General features: G+C 36.5%; 1 protein-coding gene across 2 annotated transcripts in view; it reads left to right on the plus strand.

Annotated features, from left to right (window-relative positions):
- NGLY1 (N-glycanase 1) overlaps positions 1-16,091 on the plus strand; it is a gene marked incomplete at both ends in the record, with an annotated part of 40,913 nt that overhangs the window by 12,386 nt on the left and 12,436 nt on the right. For both annotated transcript variants that reach the window (XM_084248102.1, XM_084248103.1), the window contains 5 exons: positions 2,762-2,927; positions 10,119-10,341; positions 12,136-12,257; positions 13,760-13,905; positions 15,289-15,399. In XM_084248102.1, coding sequence (XP_084104228.1) covers positions 2,762-2,927; positions 10,119-10,341; positions 12,136-12,257; positions 13,760-13,905; positions 15,289-15,399 — 768 coding nt within the window. The remainder of the gene's footprint in view (positions 1-2,761; positions 2,928-10,118; positions 10,342-12,135; positions 12,258-13,759; positions 13,906-15,288; positions 15,400-16,091) is intronic.

The raw sequence follows: 16,091 nt of genomic DNA on the forward strand, positions 1-16,091 counted from the left end.
ATAAATATTCTTCCTCCATCCCTGTATCCCTCTCTCCTCACCATGGACTGTGTCCAGTCTTGAACCTCCTCTTTTCTTAGGGATTCTTCTCATGGCATTTAAACCTTGCTTTAAGTAAGTTTTCATCTAAGTTTGGGCCATTGGCATCAGAAAACCTGCACATGCAGATTCGAGTACGTCACCCAGACTGGCTAAACCAGAAAGGGAGAAGGGGAACTTGGGAATGGTCAAGAACCCTTCTTTCTTTTTTTTTTTTTTTAAAGATTTATTTATTTTATACAAGCACTGGGTACATTCAGAAGCGCGGGAGGGTGAGAGGATTCACCAGAGCCAGAGCCAGGAACAGAACAGGCAGACTGACGAAGTACACTGCTGAGGGGAGAGCGGGCACCGCAGGAGAGGTCTGTCATGCCATGTGGGACCCTTGCCCGGCAGCCGGGGATCGAAGGCAGCTTTGCAGCCCAGCACTCAACTGCTGTGCCACCGGGAAGGCCCCCTTCTCCTTTCTTAGAAACAGGCCAACCCACAAATATCTGCGTATCCCACATTATCTGAATTGGCTAACTTTATGAGATCTCAGTAGATTGTGATTTTTTTTTTTTTTTTGGCATTAACATGTAGCTGTTGAAGGGCTCATACTAAGAAGTAGAAGTGTTAACCCAACTGTTTTCTTTTTGCTATTTATGCTTACATTATTGGTATTAATCTTAATGTCTAGCATTCTTCGTAATCGTCTTAAATCTAGGCTGACAGTTAATACAATCTATAAATCCACTTAACCAGGCACATTGAACTGTAAACCTTTGTAACATTATGAAGGTAGAAGTAGAAGTGAGCCATGCCACAGTTAGCTCCTCTTCTCTGGATAACTTCTCTAGCTTGAGAGGGAACCACTGGTAATCCGTGTAGTAAATAGTATTATAACTTAATTGCTTCACTTTTTGAACAAAAAAAGTTACATAAATAGAAGTTCTAGTATTTTTTACCCACATTGCAGTGGACCCTCTGACTGTTCTTTTGGTGCACTAAGTCTGTCTTAGGGTACCACTTAATAAGTAAGACTCTTAGGACTCATTTCCTGTATTAACTTATTACATTTTACTAAGATCATCAACTTCCTCCACGCTGCTAAATTTGATGGACATTTTTTCAGTTCATTTTTTTTTCATCATTTGAAATCTTTAGCTCAGTTATTCTCCTGTTGCTAGTTAGTCAACTGTTGACCTAGTTCCTTATTATCAAAAATACATGCATTTTTCCTAATTTATATATTTTTCACTTTTACTGCCTCCTGACTCTCCATTTCAGTCACTAGGACCTGTTAATTCTACTTCCTAAGTACTTTTCATATCCATTTGCTTTTTCTCTCACTACTTTTACCAATCCAGTTTATGCCACCAGTTCTGTCAGAAATTTGAAGTAGTTTTCCATTGAGGGACTGATACCAGCTTTTGCCACATTACAACCAGAGTGATATTCTAAAAATACAAGTCTAATCTTTTTACTGCCTTGCTTAAATCTCTTTAATAATTTCCTATTACAAATGGAAACAAGCAAGAAGGATCTAGCTGCTTACTAATTGAACTTCATCTTTAGCTTTTCCCTGTAGTCATTTTCCCTCAGAATTTCAAAGATTTGCTTCATTATTTTCAATAAGATGTCTGACATCAATGCAGTTTTTAGGATTTTGTTTTTATCTTTAGTGTTACAAAAAGTCACTAATATATGCCCAGTTTATTGTTGTTTTCCATTCATACCAGCTCTTTCTTCAAATCTCAGAAATTTGTTTCCATTATTTCTTTGAGAAAGTTTTCCATTTTTCTCGATCCTACTTTCTTTTTTTTTTTTTTAAAGATTTATTAATTTATATATACAAGAACTGGGTACAGGCCAGAGGTGTGTGGGGGGTGAGAGGATTCACCAGAGACAGAGAGGTGAACAGAACAGGCGGATTGACTGAAATACACTGCTGAGGGGAGCAGCGGGCAAGTCAGGAGAGGTCTGCTGTGTTATGTGGGTAGCTCCCTGGCTGGGGATCAAACTTGTGCTGCAGAAGCTGCGGATTGCTTCATAGTGCTGTGCTTAACCCCTTGGGCCACCCAAGAGGCCCTATCCTACTCTCTAAGCTGGAGTTGGGAACTTTGTGTTTGTCCTCCATGTCTTTTCGTGCAGTATTCTCAGAAAATGTCTTGGCTCAAACTTCTAACCAATTGATCATTCTTTAGCTGTGTTTATTCTACTATTTGACACTGTCTGTGCTTGCTTCATTTTAGTATTTAAATTTTTTAATATCCAGGATCCTTGGTTGTCTTTTTTTTGAGCACAGTATACTCTCAAACTTTTGAAGATAGACCTTTTTACTCATTTTCTGTGTTTCCTGCCATGACTGCAAGGTTAGTTTTTCTGATGTTGATTCTAACATATCAACATATGATTCAGAGCTCCTAACCTGTCTGTGAGTACTGCATCTGCTGCCAGCAGCTGTGAGGAGGGGCAGTACATCCTGCAAGGTGGGTTATGTCAGAAGTAACTGTTCTGAGTATGGATATTGTTCTCTCCTTTTGGGAATCTAAGCATCCTAACTCACTGAGGCAACAGTTATCGTCTAAGTTTGTAAAGATTTTTGAGCATAATTACATTTCAGTGAATCTATGCACTTTTAATCTGTGAACTCATCAGACCTGTTTTTCATGTTCTTTTTATAGCATATGTTAAAATGCTAATTTCATTGGTTTTTTTTTTTTTTTTTTTTTTCTGTTAGGTCACCTCTGATCCAGTCATTCTAAAAGTTCTTCGGTCCAACATTCAGCATGTGCTGGTCTATGAGAACCTTGCTCTTCAGGAGAAAGCATTGGCTTGTATTCCAGTCCAGGAACTAAAAAGGAGATCACAAGAAAAGTTATCTAGAGCTAAAAAATTGGATAAAGGTAGTGGCTTCATATAACCATTCATTCCTAAATATGCCTTGCTGCTAAATAAAATGTATATACATTATATATATCTAACCTATTTGGATTTGGATTTTTAAGAAGTACATCAACAGTTATGGTAAAACTTAGTTATGGTAAAACTAGTCCATGGGATATACAATGGAACTATTAGTGAATTTTAAAGTTGGTAGGTATGGTATTATTAAAATGAATCAAAGATTGGGCTTTTTTAAAACATCATGAGGGATGAGTTGAACTTACAACCTGAGATGCCAAAGGACATATTAAGGCAGGAGTCATGTATTTCCCCCCAAATGTAGTGAACTGCATGCATGGAAGCAGAAAAGTATGGGCTCTGTATAGGCAACAACGAATAATGCATTCTGGCTGTTTATGGGGAAGGGAATGGGTAAAATAGTAGTGAGACATCAGGTTGGCTGAGACCATATTTTGGTTGACAGTGAATTTCAGCAGAGCAATGTATCTCTAATTTATTTTTATAATTTTAATCTTTAAAAGAACAATTAGTGGTTAAATGAAATGAAGAATGCATCTATTAAAGATTTTATTTATTTTTGCATAGGACAACTACAGTGTAGAACAGAGGTTGGGTGGTGAAAGGATTCACCAGAGACAGAGTGGGGAGCAGAACAGGCAGATCTATTGAAATACACTGGTAAGGGGAGCAGCGGGTGAGACAGTAGAGGTCTGCTATGCCATATGTGAGTTAGCTCCCTGGCCGAGGATCAAGACTATCGCGAATCAAGACTATTAAACTATCACGGTGATAGCTCTGAGACTTAACCCGTAGGCCACCAGGGAGACCCTAGCAATAACTTGTAAGATGAACAAGAATTCAGAAAGTGCAAGCAAAGAAGAGTTAAAATACAATAGTAATAGAATTTACATTAGAGGAATAGAAGGGTGAACAGGGTATTGTGACTGCATAAGATAAGGAGGATGTGAGAGTTGTGGAGGTGAAAGAATGTGTGATATTTGCAGATATGAGTACAATTGATATGACAGACAGTTGTGTGTGCATAAGAAAAATGTCAAAGAGTACTGTCTGGTTTTATATCCAGGCAACTGGAAGGTTAGAAGAGTCAATAGGAATAGGTTTTGAATGATATTCCAGTTTGAGGAATCGCTGGACAACATCTTGCCTGCCAGGTGCAAATGTCGGCCTGGCAGTTTGTTAAGAGGTCAAGCATTGACATATGCTTTAAGGTGAGAGGTAAAGTCATGCAAGTAGATGAGATTGCTGGGATTGAAAAGGGAAGGGTAGAGACTGCAAAGGTTTTAAGAAAAAGGGTAGCACTAGCCACATAAGAGTATTTACATTTAAATTAGTCTAAATTAAATTTTAAAATTGAGTTTTTAGTTATACTCAATACATTTCAAGTACTTTATAGTCACAAGTTATTGGAGAGTGCCAGTATTAACTATCTTCATTATTGTAGAAATTCCATTGGTTAGTACTGTTCTGGAAAAATAGTAGGATACTAAAAAATAAAAAAGTAAGAGTAATAATGAAGGAAATGTAAACATACAATGAAAGAAGTAGAATGGTAGGCATAAAGAATGTATCAGTTGGGGTTATGAATCATGATGACCCCAGTGACTTAGGATTTATTTTCTCAAGTAAGAAATTATTGAAGGGGACCTCCCCGGTGGCACAGTGGTTGAGTGCTGGGCTGCGAAGCTGCCCGCAGCCTCTGCAGCGCCGGTTCGATCTCCGGCCACCAGCGAGGGTCCCACATGGTGCACAGACCTCTCCTGCCTCGCTCCCTGCTCTGGCTCTGGTGAATTCTCTCACACTCCCACGCTTCAGACTGTGCCCAGTGCTTGTATAAACAAAAAAACAAATAAATAAATAAATCTTTAGGGAAAAAAAAAAGAAATTATTGAAGGTAGTCAGTCTAGTGCTAGTGGTAAGTTCTAAGATATTATCAGAGGGCTGGGTGCCTCTCTTGGCTGTGGCATACATGGTTTCTATCCTCTGGGTTACCATACAGTCCAAGATGACTGCTAGAGCTCCAGCCATTACATATGTAGACCAAGCATCAGGAAGAAGAAAGAGAGAAAAAGCAAGGTTATACCTCTAAACTGAGCCTTTTCTCTTGATACAGCCTTCCTTGGAATCTCACACAAAGCTTAGTCATTTGGTATCTCTTAGCTACAGTGATCTGTAGTCTTTTAGCTGGTACATAGCATTTCCAAATAAATTAGAATTCGATAAAGAGAGGAGAGTGGCAATTGGATATTGTATGGCAACTTAAAGTCTCTGTCCAGAAGCTGACACTGAGATGTTGACAAAGCCTTTACTGTCCAGGTTGATGACTTCTTTTATTCATGCAATGGGATCTTTTTCCCTCCAGACAAAATCTTATTCTGGGTTTAAGAACTGCGAAGTGTTCTTGTTTTAAAATAAAAGCAGCAGCCTTGGAGTCCTGCCCACTGAGACACCTCCACAGGTAGTTTAAGCATGATTTGATAACTCTGGCCTGGAATATTGAAGGTTTGTTGTGACAGAGGGTTCCAAATACTGGTGAAACACCTTTGTGTCATTTTAGAAAGGTGATAACAAAAATACTAAATTGAATATGAAGACATAGAGGCAGAATATTGAGTCTTAATGGTATGTGTAAGAATGAGGCTATTTCTACTGATATTTTTACTGGTTTCCTTCTCAATCTCTTTTTTTCACTGATGTCTGGTTTTTGTAAGAGAGCATTGAGACCTAAACTTGTTACTTTTATTTTTATCACTGAAAAGTTACCAGAAATTTATTGGTGTTTAGGTTTTTGGGGCTTTTTTTAAAGTTTTATTTTTATACAAGAATTGGGGTATAAGCCAGAGATGCAGTGGGGGTGAGAGGAACCACCAGAGACAGAGCAGGGAACAGAACAGGCAGACGGACTGAAGTACACTGCTGAGGGGAGCAGCGGGCGAGACAGGAGAGGTCTGCTGCACCATGTGGGTCACCTCCCTGGCAGGGGATCAAACTCTGCTGCAGTGGCTGCAGATAGCTTTATAGTGCTGAGACTTAACCCTTTGCACCACCAGGGAGGCCCCTATTTAGGTTATTTTTAAAGATGCTAAATTTTATTAACTTGAATCTTGATTATAATTTTGAAATACACTCTCTGTGCTTTAAATGTTATCTTCACAGAACTTAGCATTTAAGTCAAATCTCCTTTTAACACCTGTATCTCTGGAGTTTCCGAGCTCTTATCCTGTACAGACAGGATCCCATTTTCATTTCTTTGAGCCATAATTAAAAATGTCACTTAATCAAAGAACACTGCCTCTCAGGTGGTCCTCATTGTCTGTGTAATAATTGTACTTCTAGCTGGGAAGCTGTTGATAAATACCCAAAGTGCATTTGCATAGAAGTACAGGTAGCTGTCTGCCTTTTCCTTCTCTCTCTTTTTTTTTTTTTTTTTAAGATTTATTTATGCATACAAGAATGCGGTTACAGGCCAGAGGTGCGGGGTGGGGGGGGGGGGTGTGTGTGAGAGGATTCACCAGAGACAGAGTAGGGAGCAGAACAAGCAGACTGACTGAAATACACTGCTGAGGGGAAGAGCAGGTGAAACAGGAGAGGTCTGCTGCGCCATGTGGGTTGCTCCCTGGCCAGGGATTGAACTTGTGCTGCAGTGGAGGTTATCATCCTCATAAGTTGTGGCTTAACCCCTTTTGCCACCAGGGAGGCCCCTTCCCATCTTGGCAATGACTATTGTGAACAGTATTGATTCTGAGTAATATTATGAAACTTGTTTGTTCAGTCTTTCCATCATTCATTCAGATCGTTACTGAGCTCCTACTGTATAGCAAGCACAGCTTCTAGGTGTTAGGACTACAACAGTGAACAAAGCAAAATCTCTGCTATCATGGAGTGAGACAGACCAAAAAAAAACAAAACCCATATTCAAATATAACAGGTAGTGAGTGATAAGTGCTAGAAAACAAGTAAGTCAGGATAATAGCATAGAGTAGTCAGGAAGGATCCATTTGGTATCAGGTTGTGAGAAAGTCTTCTCTGAGAAAGCAGTGCTTTCCCTTTCAGGTAGAGGCACTAACAACTGCAGAGGTTCCCTGAGGTGGAGTGATCTGAAAGAGTTCTGTGGTTCTGTGGCTGTGTCATAAAGAAAAAGACAGAAAACACTTAGAGTGGTAAAAGGGGTTCATTTCCTGTGACTGCTATTATAAAGTATCACAAATGGGGTGACTAAAGACAACAGGAATTTATTCTTTCACAATCCTGGAAGCCAGAAGTCCATAATCATAATCAATACCACAGAGCCGAAATCAAGGTGTCAACAAGGCCACACTTCTTCTGGAAACTCTAGAGGAGAATCTTCTCCTTGCTTCTTCCAGCTTCTGGTCTTTGATTTGTTGCCACATCACTCCAGTCTTTAAGGCCAGAATCTTCAAATCCCTTTCTTTCTGCCTTGCTTGCACATCACTTTACCTGTGTATATGCAATTTCCTTCTGCTTATCTTTATAAAGATTGCATTTAGGGCCACCCAGATAATCCAGATAATTTCCCCATCTCAAAATACTTGGTTGTATCAGCAAAGATTCCCCCCCTACATATGGTAATGTGGGAACATTCATAAGACTCCAGAGTTTAGGATGTGGGTATATTTTGGGGGGACATTTTTCAGTCTAGTATAAGAGGGCAGCTGAAAGAATACAAGGAGAGACTGAACTATATTTGTAATGAGATGAAACGCCATCGGAGAGTTTTGAGTGATTTAATTTGCCTTTCATCTTAAAAAATTCACTCTGGCTGCTGGAGAGTGCTGGCTACTGCTTGATGGAGAGGATGGCAGTGCTGTTTTTCTAAAAGTTCATTTTTAAAAAAGATTTTTATTTATTTATGCATAAAAGAACTGGGGTGCAGGCCAAAGGTGTGGGGATGGGGGTGTGAGAGAGGATTCACCAGAGCCCGAGTGGGGAGCAGAACAGGTGGATCTACTGAAATACACTGTTGAGGGAAGCAGCTGGCAAGACAGGAGAGGTCACTGTGCCGCATGGGTCAGCTCTCTGTGCCATCAGGAAGGCCCTTTATTTATATTTTAAATATTCTTGAATGAAAAACAAATATATTTGGAGAGCTACTTGTCACAATATCATTTATTGCACAGTTCATCATGTTAGAACTACTATGAAATGATAATTTTATTAAGTACTATACATCATTTAGTTTGTTTTATTTCATTCAGTGATCTGTCTATTCTTTATCAGTTTTACCATATTTTCATTACTAGAGTTTTGTAATGTTTTGATATGTAGTGCACAAATTTATCTCATAGCTCTTATCACAGTTGTTTTGACTATTTTGTGCATTTTCACTTTCACATGCAATTTGCAGTTAGCTTGTCAGATTTTATGAAATATTAATTTATAATTGGGATTCATTAAATTCAATACTAATTTGTATAGAATTAGCAACTTCAGAATATTGAGTTTTCTCATTTAGGAACATTTGGTCTTTTTATATTCTCTGCACTTTTTTCTTCAAACATGAGAACTAGAGTAGAATATATCTAATGTCTGTGACCAGCATCGAACTTTGATATAAACATTATGCCATGTATTTCCTTTGTATATGTTTTCTTACCACTTTTTAATTAAATATTAAAGATCTAAAAGCCCCTATATATGTCTCCCAGATTTTATTCTCTCTCCTTCCCTTCTTTTCATAGATGACCATGGTCCTAAGTAGGTCAAGATAATAAAGTGCTTATAATATTGCATGTCATACTTACTTCCTAGGTTTGTTACATATTCAGTGAAGACATGGTTGTGTTTTTATGTTTTGTGGTGAAATTATGTTATACGCTATATTGTAATTTATTACAGTATAGATTATACATTATATAATTTATATATGTTTTTATTGTAGATATGTAGAATAAAATGTAAAATTTAAATTTTATAAACTGTGATATGATATATATTACATATAAAGTAGTATAAGTTACATATTATAATTTATAATAATGCATTATAATTTATATTATAATTATAATTTTAGGGCACAGTTGAAGCACTGATGAGAAAAGCTAATAGGGTACCTTTTTTTTTTTTTTTTAAAGACTTATTTATTTATTTATTTATTTATTTATTTATTTATTTATTTATTTATACGAGCACTGGGTATAGTCAGAATCGCGGGAGGGTGAGAGGATTCACCAGAGCCAGAGCAGGGAACAGAATAGGCAGACTGACTGAAATGCACTGCTGAGGGGAGCAGTGGGCGTGGCAGGAGAGGTCTGTGCACCATGTGGGACCCTCGCCGGCAGCTGGGATTTGAACCGGTGCTGCAGAGGCTGCGGGCAGCTTTGCAGCCCAGCACTCAACCGCTGCGCCTCCAGGGGAGGCCCTATAGGGTGCTTTTTTTTTTTTAATTTTTTTTAATAGAGGCATGTTTTATTTTATTTATTTATTTGTTTGTTTGTTTGTTTTGTTTATACATGCACTGGGTACAGTCAGAAGCGCGGGAGGGTGAGAGAACCCACCAGAGCCAGAGCGGGGAGCAGAGCAGGCAGAAGGACCGAAGTACACTGCTGAGGGGAGCAGCGGGCGGCAGGAGAGGTCTGCGCGCCATGTGGGACCCTCCTCTGGTGGCCGGGGAGCAGCCGGGGATCAAACCGGCGCTGCAGAGGCTGCGGGCAGCTTCACAACCCAGCGCTCAACCGCTGCGCCACCGGGGAGGCCCATATATAGGGTGCTTTTTTAAAGTGTGTGAAATTCTGATTTCTGCTTGTGATTTTTGTGATTGCTTCAAATTTATCTGTGTATATACACCTGATAAAAAATTTACTACAGCCATTTTAAACTGTTAATATATTAGTTATATTACTTTCTTCCCATGTGCTTCAAACTGATCAAAGTTCCATAAGAGATTGTTATTTTCAGCTCACTTCTTAATGTGTAGTATCAATTAGAGGATACAAAATTATAAACATTCTACTATTCTAGATGCACAATGTGTTATGCCATTGTATTTCAACCTACTTCACAATATAATGATAATTTTCTCTTAAATCTTATTTGTGAAAATCTTTAGATCATCATGTATTTATGTATTTCAGCTTCATATTTGAGAATAAAATATGTGTGGATATTAGTTTTTGTGTTTGAGGTTGTAACTTGGTTCTGTTTTAACTTCTCAGGTACAAATTTAAATGATGAGGATTTTCTTTTGCTGGAGCTTTTACACTGGTTTAAGGAAGAATTTTTTCACTGGGTGAATGATATTTTATGCAGCAAATGTGGTGGCCAAACTAAGTCTAGAGGGGAATCATTATTCCCAAATGATGATGAGCTAAAGTGGGGTGCAAACAGAGTAGAAGATCATTACTGTGATAAATGCCAGTTCAGCAATCGATTCCCAAGGTGGGTATTCACTGAACAATAAAGTCAAACTAATCTCTTAATATAACAGTTAGAAGAGAATTTTATTTAATGACCTGTTTCCTCATAATTATTAGAAATATATTTTTCTAGCTCATTTAATGTCCTAGCACATTTAGTATTCTTTTAATATATAAAGTTTAACTTTCTGATACTTTAATAATAACAATAGTAATAAAAATGCTAACAGTAATAGTACTAATTATTATACTAAACACATTGCTTTTCTTAAAGTAATCGTCAGGTGGTAATACGGAAGATAAACTATAGTATTATAACATCATATTATTTCTGTTTAACGGGATGTTTGTTTTAATTAGGTGTCTCTCCTGCCCAACCCAGCCTACTCTCATATTTCTAGATTTTAAACCAATGAAATTTGAACTTTTTGATTAACTTTTCTCATCCTCTAATTTATGAACCTCTTATCAAATTTTCTTAATTGACAATGCTTGTAAAGTTTGATTGTATCATCAGGCAAGAAAAGATGCCAGCTTTTTGAAATATTTTGGGGTGCTTAGGGACTCAGTTCTGTCCTAACTAGGAACCAGTCCTATAATCTACAGACTGTAAGGAAAAACAATCCAATATCCAGTAAGTATCTAAAATTAGTCCAAGGTATTTCTTCATTCAGCATACATTTGGACAGGCATATAGCAAAAATTTGAGATAAAATATGTTAACTAAATCACTCTTCAAATTCTTTCTAGATTGTTGGACGTAAACTGATAATCCAGTGTGGAAATGCACAAGCTAACAAAGATACTATACAGAATGTTTTCCTTTCCAATCATTTGTTTTCCTGTTAACTATGCAGGGTTGGGATGATGACCATTATTAATTAGAGACTAAGTTGGTCATTCATTTTGGCACAAGTTTATAGAAGATGGAGACATAGGATGCTCTAATTCTGCTATTAATACTTAATACTATAAATTAACTTTTTAAAATAACTACTTAAATTATACATATATTTAACTTAGCTTAAATAACAGCATCTGCAAACAAACTTTCATTGCATAGCTAGTTCATTTATGCAACTGTTTTCTTTCCTCCCAAATTTTGCTGTGATACTTTTTCTGTTTTAGCCACTCAAAATCTTTCTCAATACAGTATGCAAAATTTGATGTTCTCAGTTTTATGATAATTTTATAATTGGAGTAACATTACAAACCTCTTTCAAAACACAATTTCAAATTAATAGGTAATAAGTAGTTCAGAAGAATAAAGTTTCAAATGATCATTAGAAAAAAATATTTTAAGTAAAATTATGTAAAATTTTATATTCCAGTAAGCTTTAAAATCTTTATTGAATAGTTTATTAAAGTTGTTTACCTTTTAAATGCAATGAAGTACTTACACCACTTGTTAGAGTAATACTAAGCACTTAAAGCAGATTTCCTAAAGAATCTTGACCTATCCAAATCCTGTCTGTCCTTCAAGTCCCAGTTCAAATATAACCTCTCGTACAACTGCTATCCTATAATACTGACTCTGATCTATTGTGTGGTTTGTATCACATTCTATCATGTATTGAATTTATTTGTATTAATCCCTTTTCTCTCAGGACTGTAAACTGCCTAAAAGCTGTAACATTTTATTCATTTTTCACCAAAGATTTTGGCAAATAACCTCACGTATTCTAAGCACTTTGTTTCATTATTTCAAGAATATGAAATATACTGTTACTGTTCAGCACAGAAGTAAATATGAATTCTTTAAAATTCTTGATTTCCATAACAAATCAAAGCCTTTTTTGGTATTATTTTAAACCAGGTATAATCACCCTGAGAAACTTCTGGAAACAAGGTGTGGACGATGCGGCGAGTGGGCCAATTGTTTTACACTGTGCTGCCGAGCCTTAGGGTTTGAAGCTCGCTATGTTTGGGATTGTACAGGTACAGAACATGGTATAAACAGATATAAAGGCTTTGGGTTTACTCTCTGGACTCTCTAGCCTTTCAGTCTGGTCTTCCATTTGCCTCCTTTGAGGTAACAGTAGTACCTCACAGGTTTTTTGTAGGGATCACAAGATTTTTGTAATAAAGCTAAAATTTTCCCTGTTGCACTATAGACATTCTTTTAACAGTTTGTGTTTTGTTTTTTTAAGATTTATTTATTTATTTATACATACAAGCACTGAGTACAGTCAGAAGCGCAGGAGGGTGAGAGAATTCACCAGAGCCAGAGCGGGGAGCAGAGCAGGCAGAAGGACTGAAGTACACTGCTTAGGGGAGTAGTGGGCGGCAGGAGAGGTCTGAACGCCATGTGGGACCCTCCTCCGGTGGCCGGGGAGCAGCTGGGGATTGAACCAGTGCTGCAGAGGCTGCGGGCAGCTTCGCAACCCAGCGCTCAACCGCTGCACCACCAGGGAGGCCCTCTTTTAACAGTTTTACCATGTCATTTTTTAGTAATTTTTTTCTATATGGATAAGAACAGGTGTAGTAATGTGCTATGGAAATTTTTTTTTTTTTAATAATAACAGTACAAAACACAATAAAGCAAAAAATGGACAAATATAAATCAGAGACATCCCGCAGGGGAGGAGGAGGGAGAGTGATCAGAGAGAGGAAGGGAGGAGCTCAGGGGACTGAGGTGATGGTGCACGGGTGCATTGGTGAAGGAAACTCTTTGGGGACTACACCTGAGGGGGTGGGGGGAAGCAAATATTGTTTAAAAATGAACAATGATGTGAAAAAAAAGTAATTAATATAGAAAGTTTGGTTTTTTGCAGCAATTTGTATGAAAGGTTTAATAATCTTAAATTTCAATATACAAAAATAATAAAAGTCATGTGAAATACATATTGTCCTTATTCAGAAATGATTCATGAGCCATGGCACCATGGATCTGCTTTCTGTCACTATAGATAAATCTGCATTTCCAGAGTTTAATATAAATGGAATCATACATAGTAATTTTGTTTCTGCTGCTTCTTTAGAATAAATTGAAATCCTCACTTAGTGGTTACTTTTCTCTTACAATGAGATATAGAACATCAGTAACCAGGGATCCTCTGTCAGGCCTTCTGTCAATTTGATTGAGAAACTGAAGTTTTGAAAGTGACATTAACTCCTCATTAGCAAACTGAGCCCTATATTTTTTATTTTGTTGTTCAGTGTTTATTGTTTTAGATTTAAAGCTCACATTATTTTTGATTCAACCTAAAACCAACTACATTAAAGGAGATGTTCCAAATTCAAGTACTTCAAAGAGATAGTGAAATTAGTACAAGTGTGTAGAGTCTCATGCCACAAAATTCTTGGTTTTAAAACTTAGAATATTAGAAATTATTATGTAATTTATTTTTTTATGATCCTGTCTGATTCTTGGAAGTCATTCTGGTTTTATAAACTTATATTTCTTTTTTCCCTTGCTTTCTCATTTCTCACATGGGTAGACCATGTCTGGACAGAAGTCTATTCTCCTTCTCAGCAGCGGTGGCTACACTGTGATGCGTGTGAAGATGTTTGTGACAAACCACTCCTTTATGAAATAGGGTGGGGAAAGAAGCTTTCCTATGTCATAGCATTTTCTAAAGATGAGGTAAGGCATATGAGAAATTTTTTTCCTAAAAACAAAATATAATAGGGGCTCCCAGGTGCCCTCGAAGTTAAGTCTCAGCACTATCACCGCTATGTCCTGAGTTTGATCCCCAGCTAACCCACATATGGTGCAGGCGACTTCTCCTGTCTCACCCACTGCTCCCCTTAGCAGTGTATTTCAGTAGATCTGCCTGTTCTGCCCCTCACTTTGTCTCTGGTGAATCTACTCTCCCTCCTGCACCTCTGGTATATACCCCAGTTCTTATATATATAAATAAATAAGAATAAACCTTTCAATAATAATAAAAATATTTTTTCTTAAAAAATTATTGATACAAAATAAACAGCAGATTTTTAAAGTGTATAATAAATCTTGTCATTTGTATATACACCTACAAAATCAACTTCACAATTAAGATAGTGAACAAAATAATTATCCTTGGAAGTTTCCTTATGTCCCTTTGTTCTTCCTTCTTGCCCCTTTCCAGGCAACATGGATCTGCTTTCTGTCACTATAGATAAATCTGCATTGCCAGAGTGTTATATAAATGGAATCATACAACATACACTTTTTTTGGTTGAGAGGTGGATTTGGTTTCTTTTTCTCAGCATAGTTATTTCAAGATGCATTTATGTATTTTCATGTATCAGTAGTTTTTTCTTTTTATTGCTAAGTGGTATTTCATTAGAGGAATGTATCAATATTTATTTCTCCATTCAGCTATTGATGGACATTTGGCTACTTTATTTTTCTTACTATTTCACGTAAACTGCTGTAAACATTCAGGCACAAATCTTTATATGAAATATGCTTTCTTTTCTCCTTGGTAAATGTCTAGAAGTGAAGTAGTTGAATCAAATGGTGGGGGTATGTTTCACTTCTTGAGAAACAGCTGAACTGTTTTCCAAAATGATTGTGACATTCTTACCAGCAGTATTTGAGAGGACCCAGTTGCTCTGTATCCTTGCTAACGTATATGACCTGACATTTTAATTTTAGCCCTTTCAATAGATATATAGCAGTGTCTTATTTTGAAGAGTTCAAATAGCACAATTTGTTGAAAACATCCTTTTCCCATGAATTGACTTTGCACCTTTGTGAGAAATCAGTTCTATAATATAATTTAATACAGTCAAAATGGAAAATGGATTTTTTAAATTTTATGAAATTTACTTTGTAGATAAGTTTTCAAAAGCTAAATGTTCTGAAAATTTTATCTCTCTTGGAAGTGTACCTGTTAGAAAAAGAATAAAAAGTATTTTCAAGTTTTTTACACAAGATTTAAAATTTCCAAGGGTAGCATTTTAAAAGTTGCATACATTCTAGATAGTTAGCAAATTGGTAGTTGTAATCCTGTTAAATACTTATACTCTGTAATTTGAGGTGGTTGATGTCACTTGGAGATATTCTTGTAAACATGAAGAGGTAATTTCCAGAAGAACTGAAGTTAAAGAAGAGTTACTTCGAGAAACTATTAATGGACTTAATAAACAGGTATGTGATGTGTATTTGTCATTTTTAAGAGCACATTGGAAATTTTTTATATAATCAAGAATAGCCAATTTTTAAACCATTGACATTAATTGGTTAATGTGCTAATAATGCTAATAAGTGGTTAATGTGTTAATAATGCTAAGGTAGTAGTATTATTTTGGAAACAAAATATTTTAATACGTTAAATGTCTTTTTACTCCTTGAAAATGTTGATGATTCATTTTAAATATCATGGTTTTTTTTCCCATTAAATTCTGTCTTCTCTCAGAGTTCAGTGAAACAGAATTTCTACATATGCAATATTTGACATAAAAAGTATGTTGTCTTATTTTTCTCAGAGTATCAGAATTTTTGTGTCTTGAATATTATTTATACACAAGTGCACACATATCCAAGTATGGACGTTTCTGAAACAAGGCACAGGAAACTGTCACAATTTCCGAGAAGAATAAGTCGGAAAGTTCAGTTTTCATTTTTACCCCTTTGTTAATATTGAGCATATTTCCTATTACATATGTGGGCCTCTTTTTCCTAAAAAAAAAAAAAAAAAAAAAGCATCTAAATTTGCTTTAGAGATGCTAAACTGCAGATTGGGAGGCCCTTACTTTGAAAAAGCTAACCTCTAATTTATATATTCCCACTAAAAATGTAGCTTTGTTTTTTAGTGCTTTAGCCACAATTTTGTACTTGGC

Source organism: Talpa europaea (assembly GCF_964194135.1).
Source record: "Talpa europaea genome assembly, chromosome: 11".
NCBI classification, from domain to species: domain Eukaryota; kingdom Metazoa; phylum Chordata; class Mammalia; order Eulipotyphla; family Talpidae; genus Talpa; species Talpa europaea.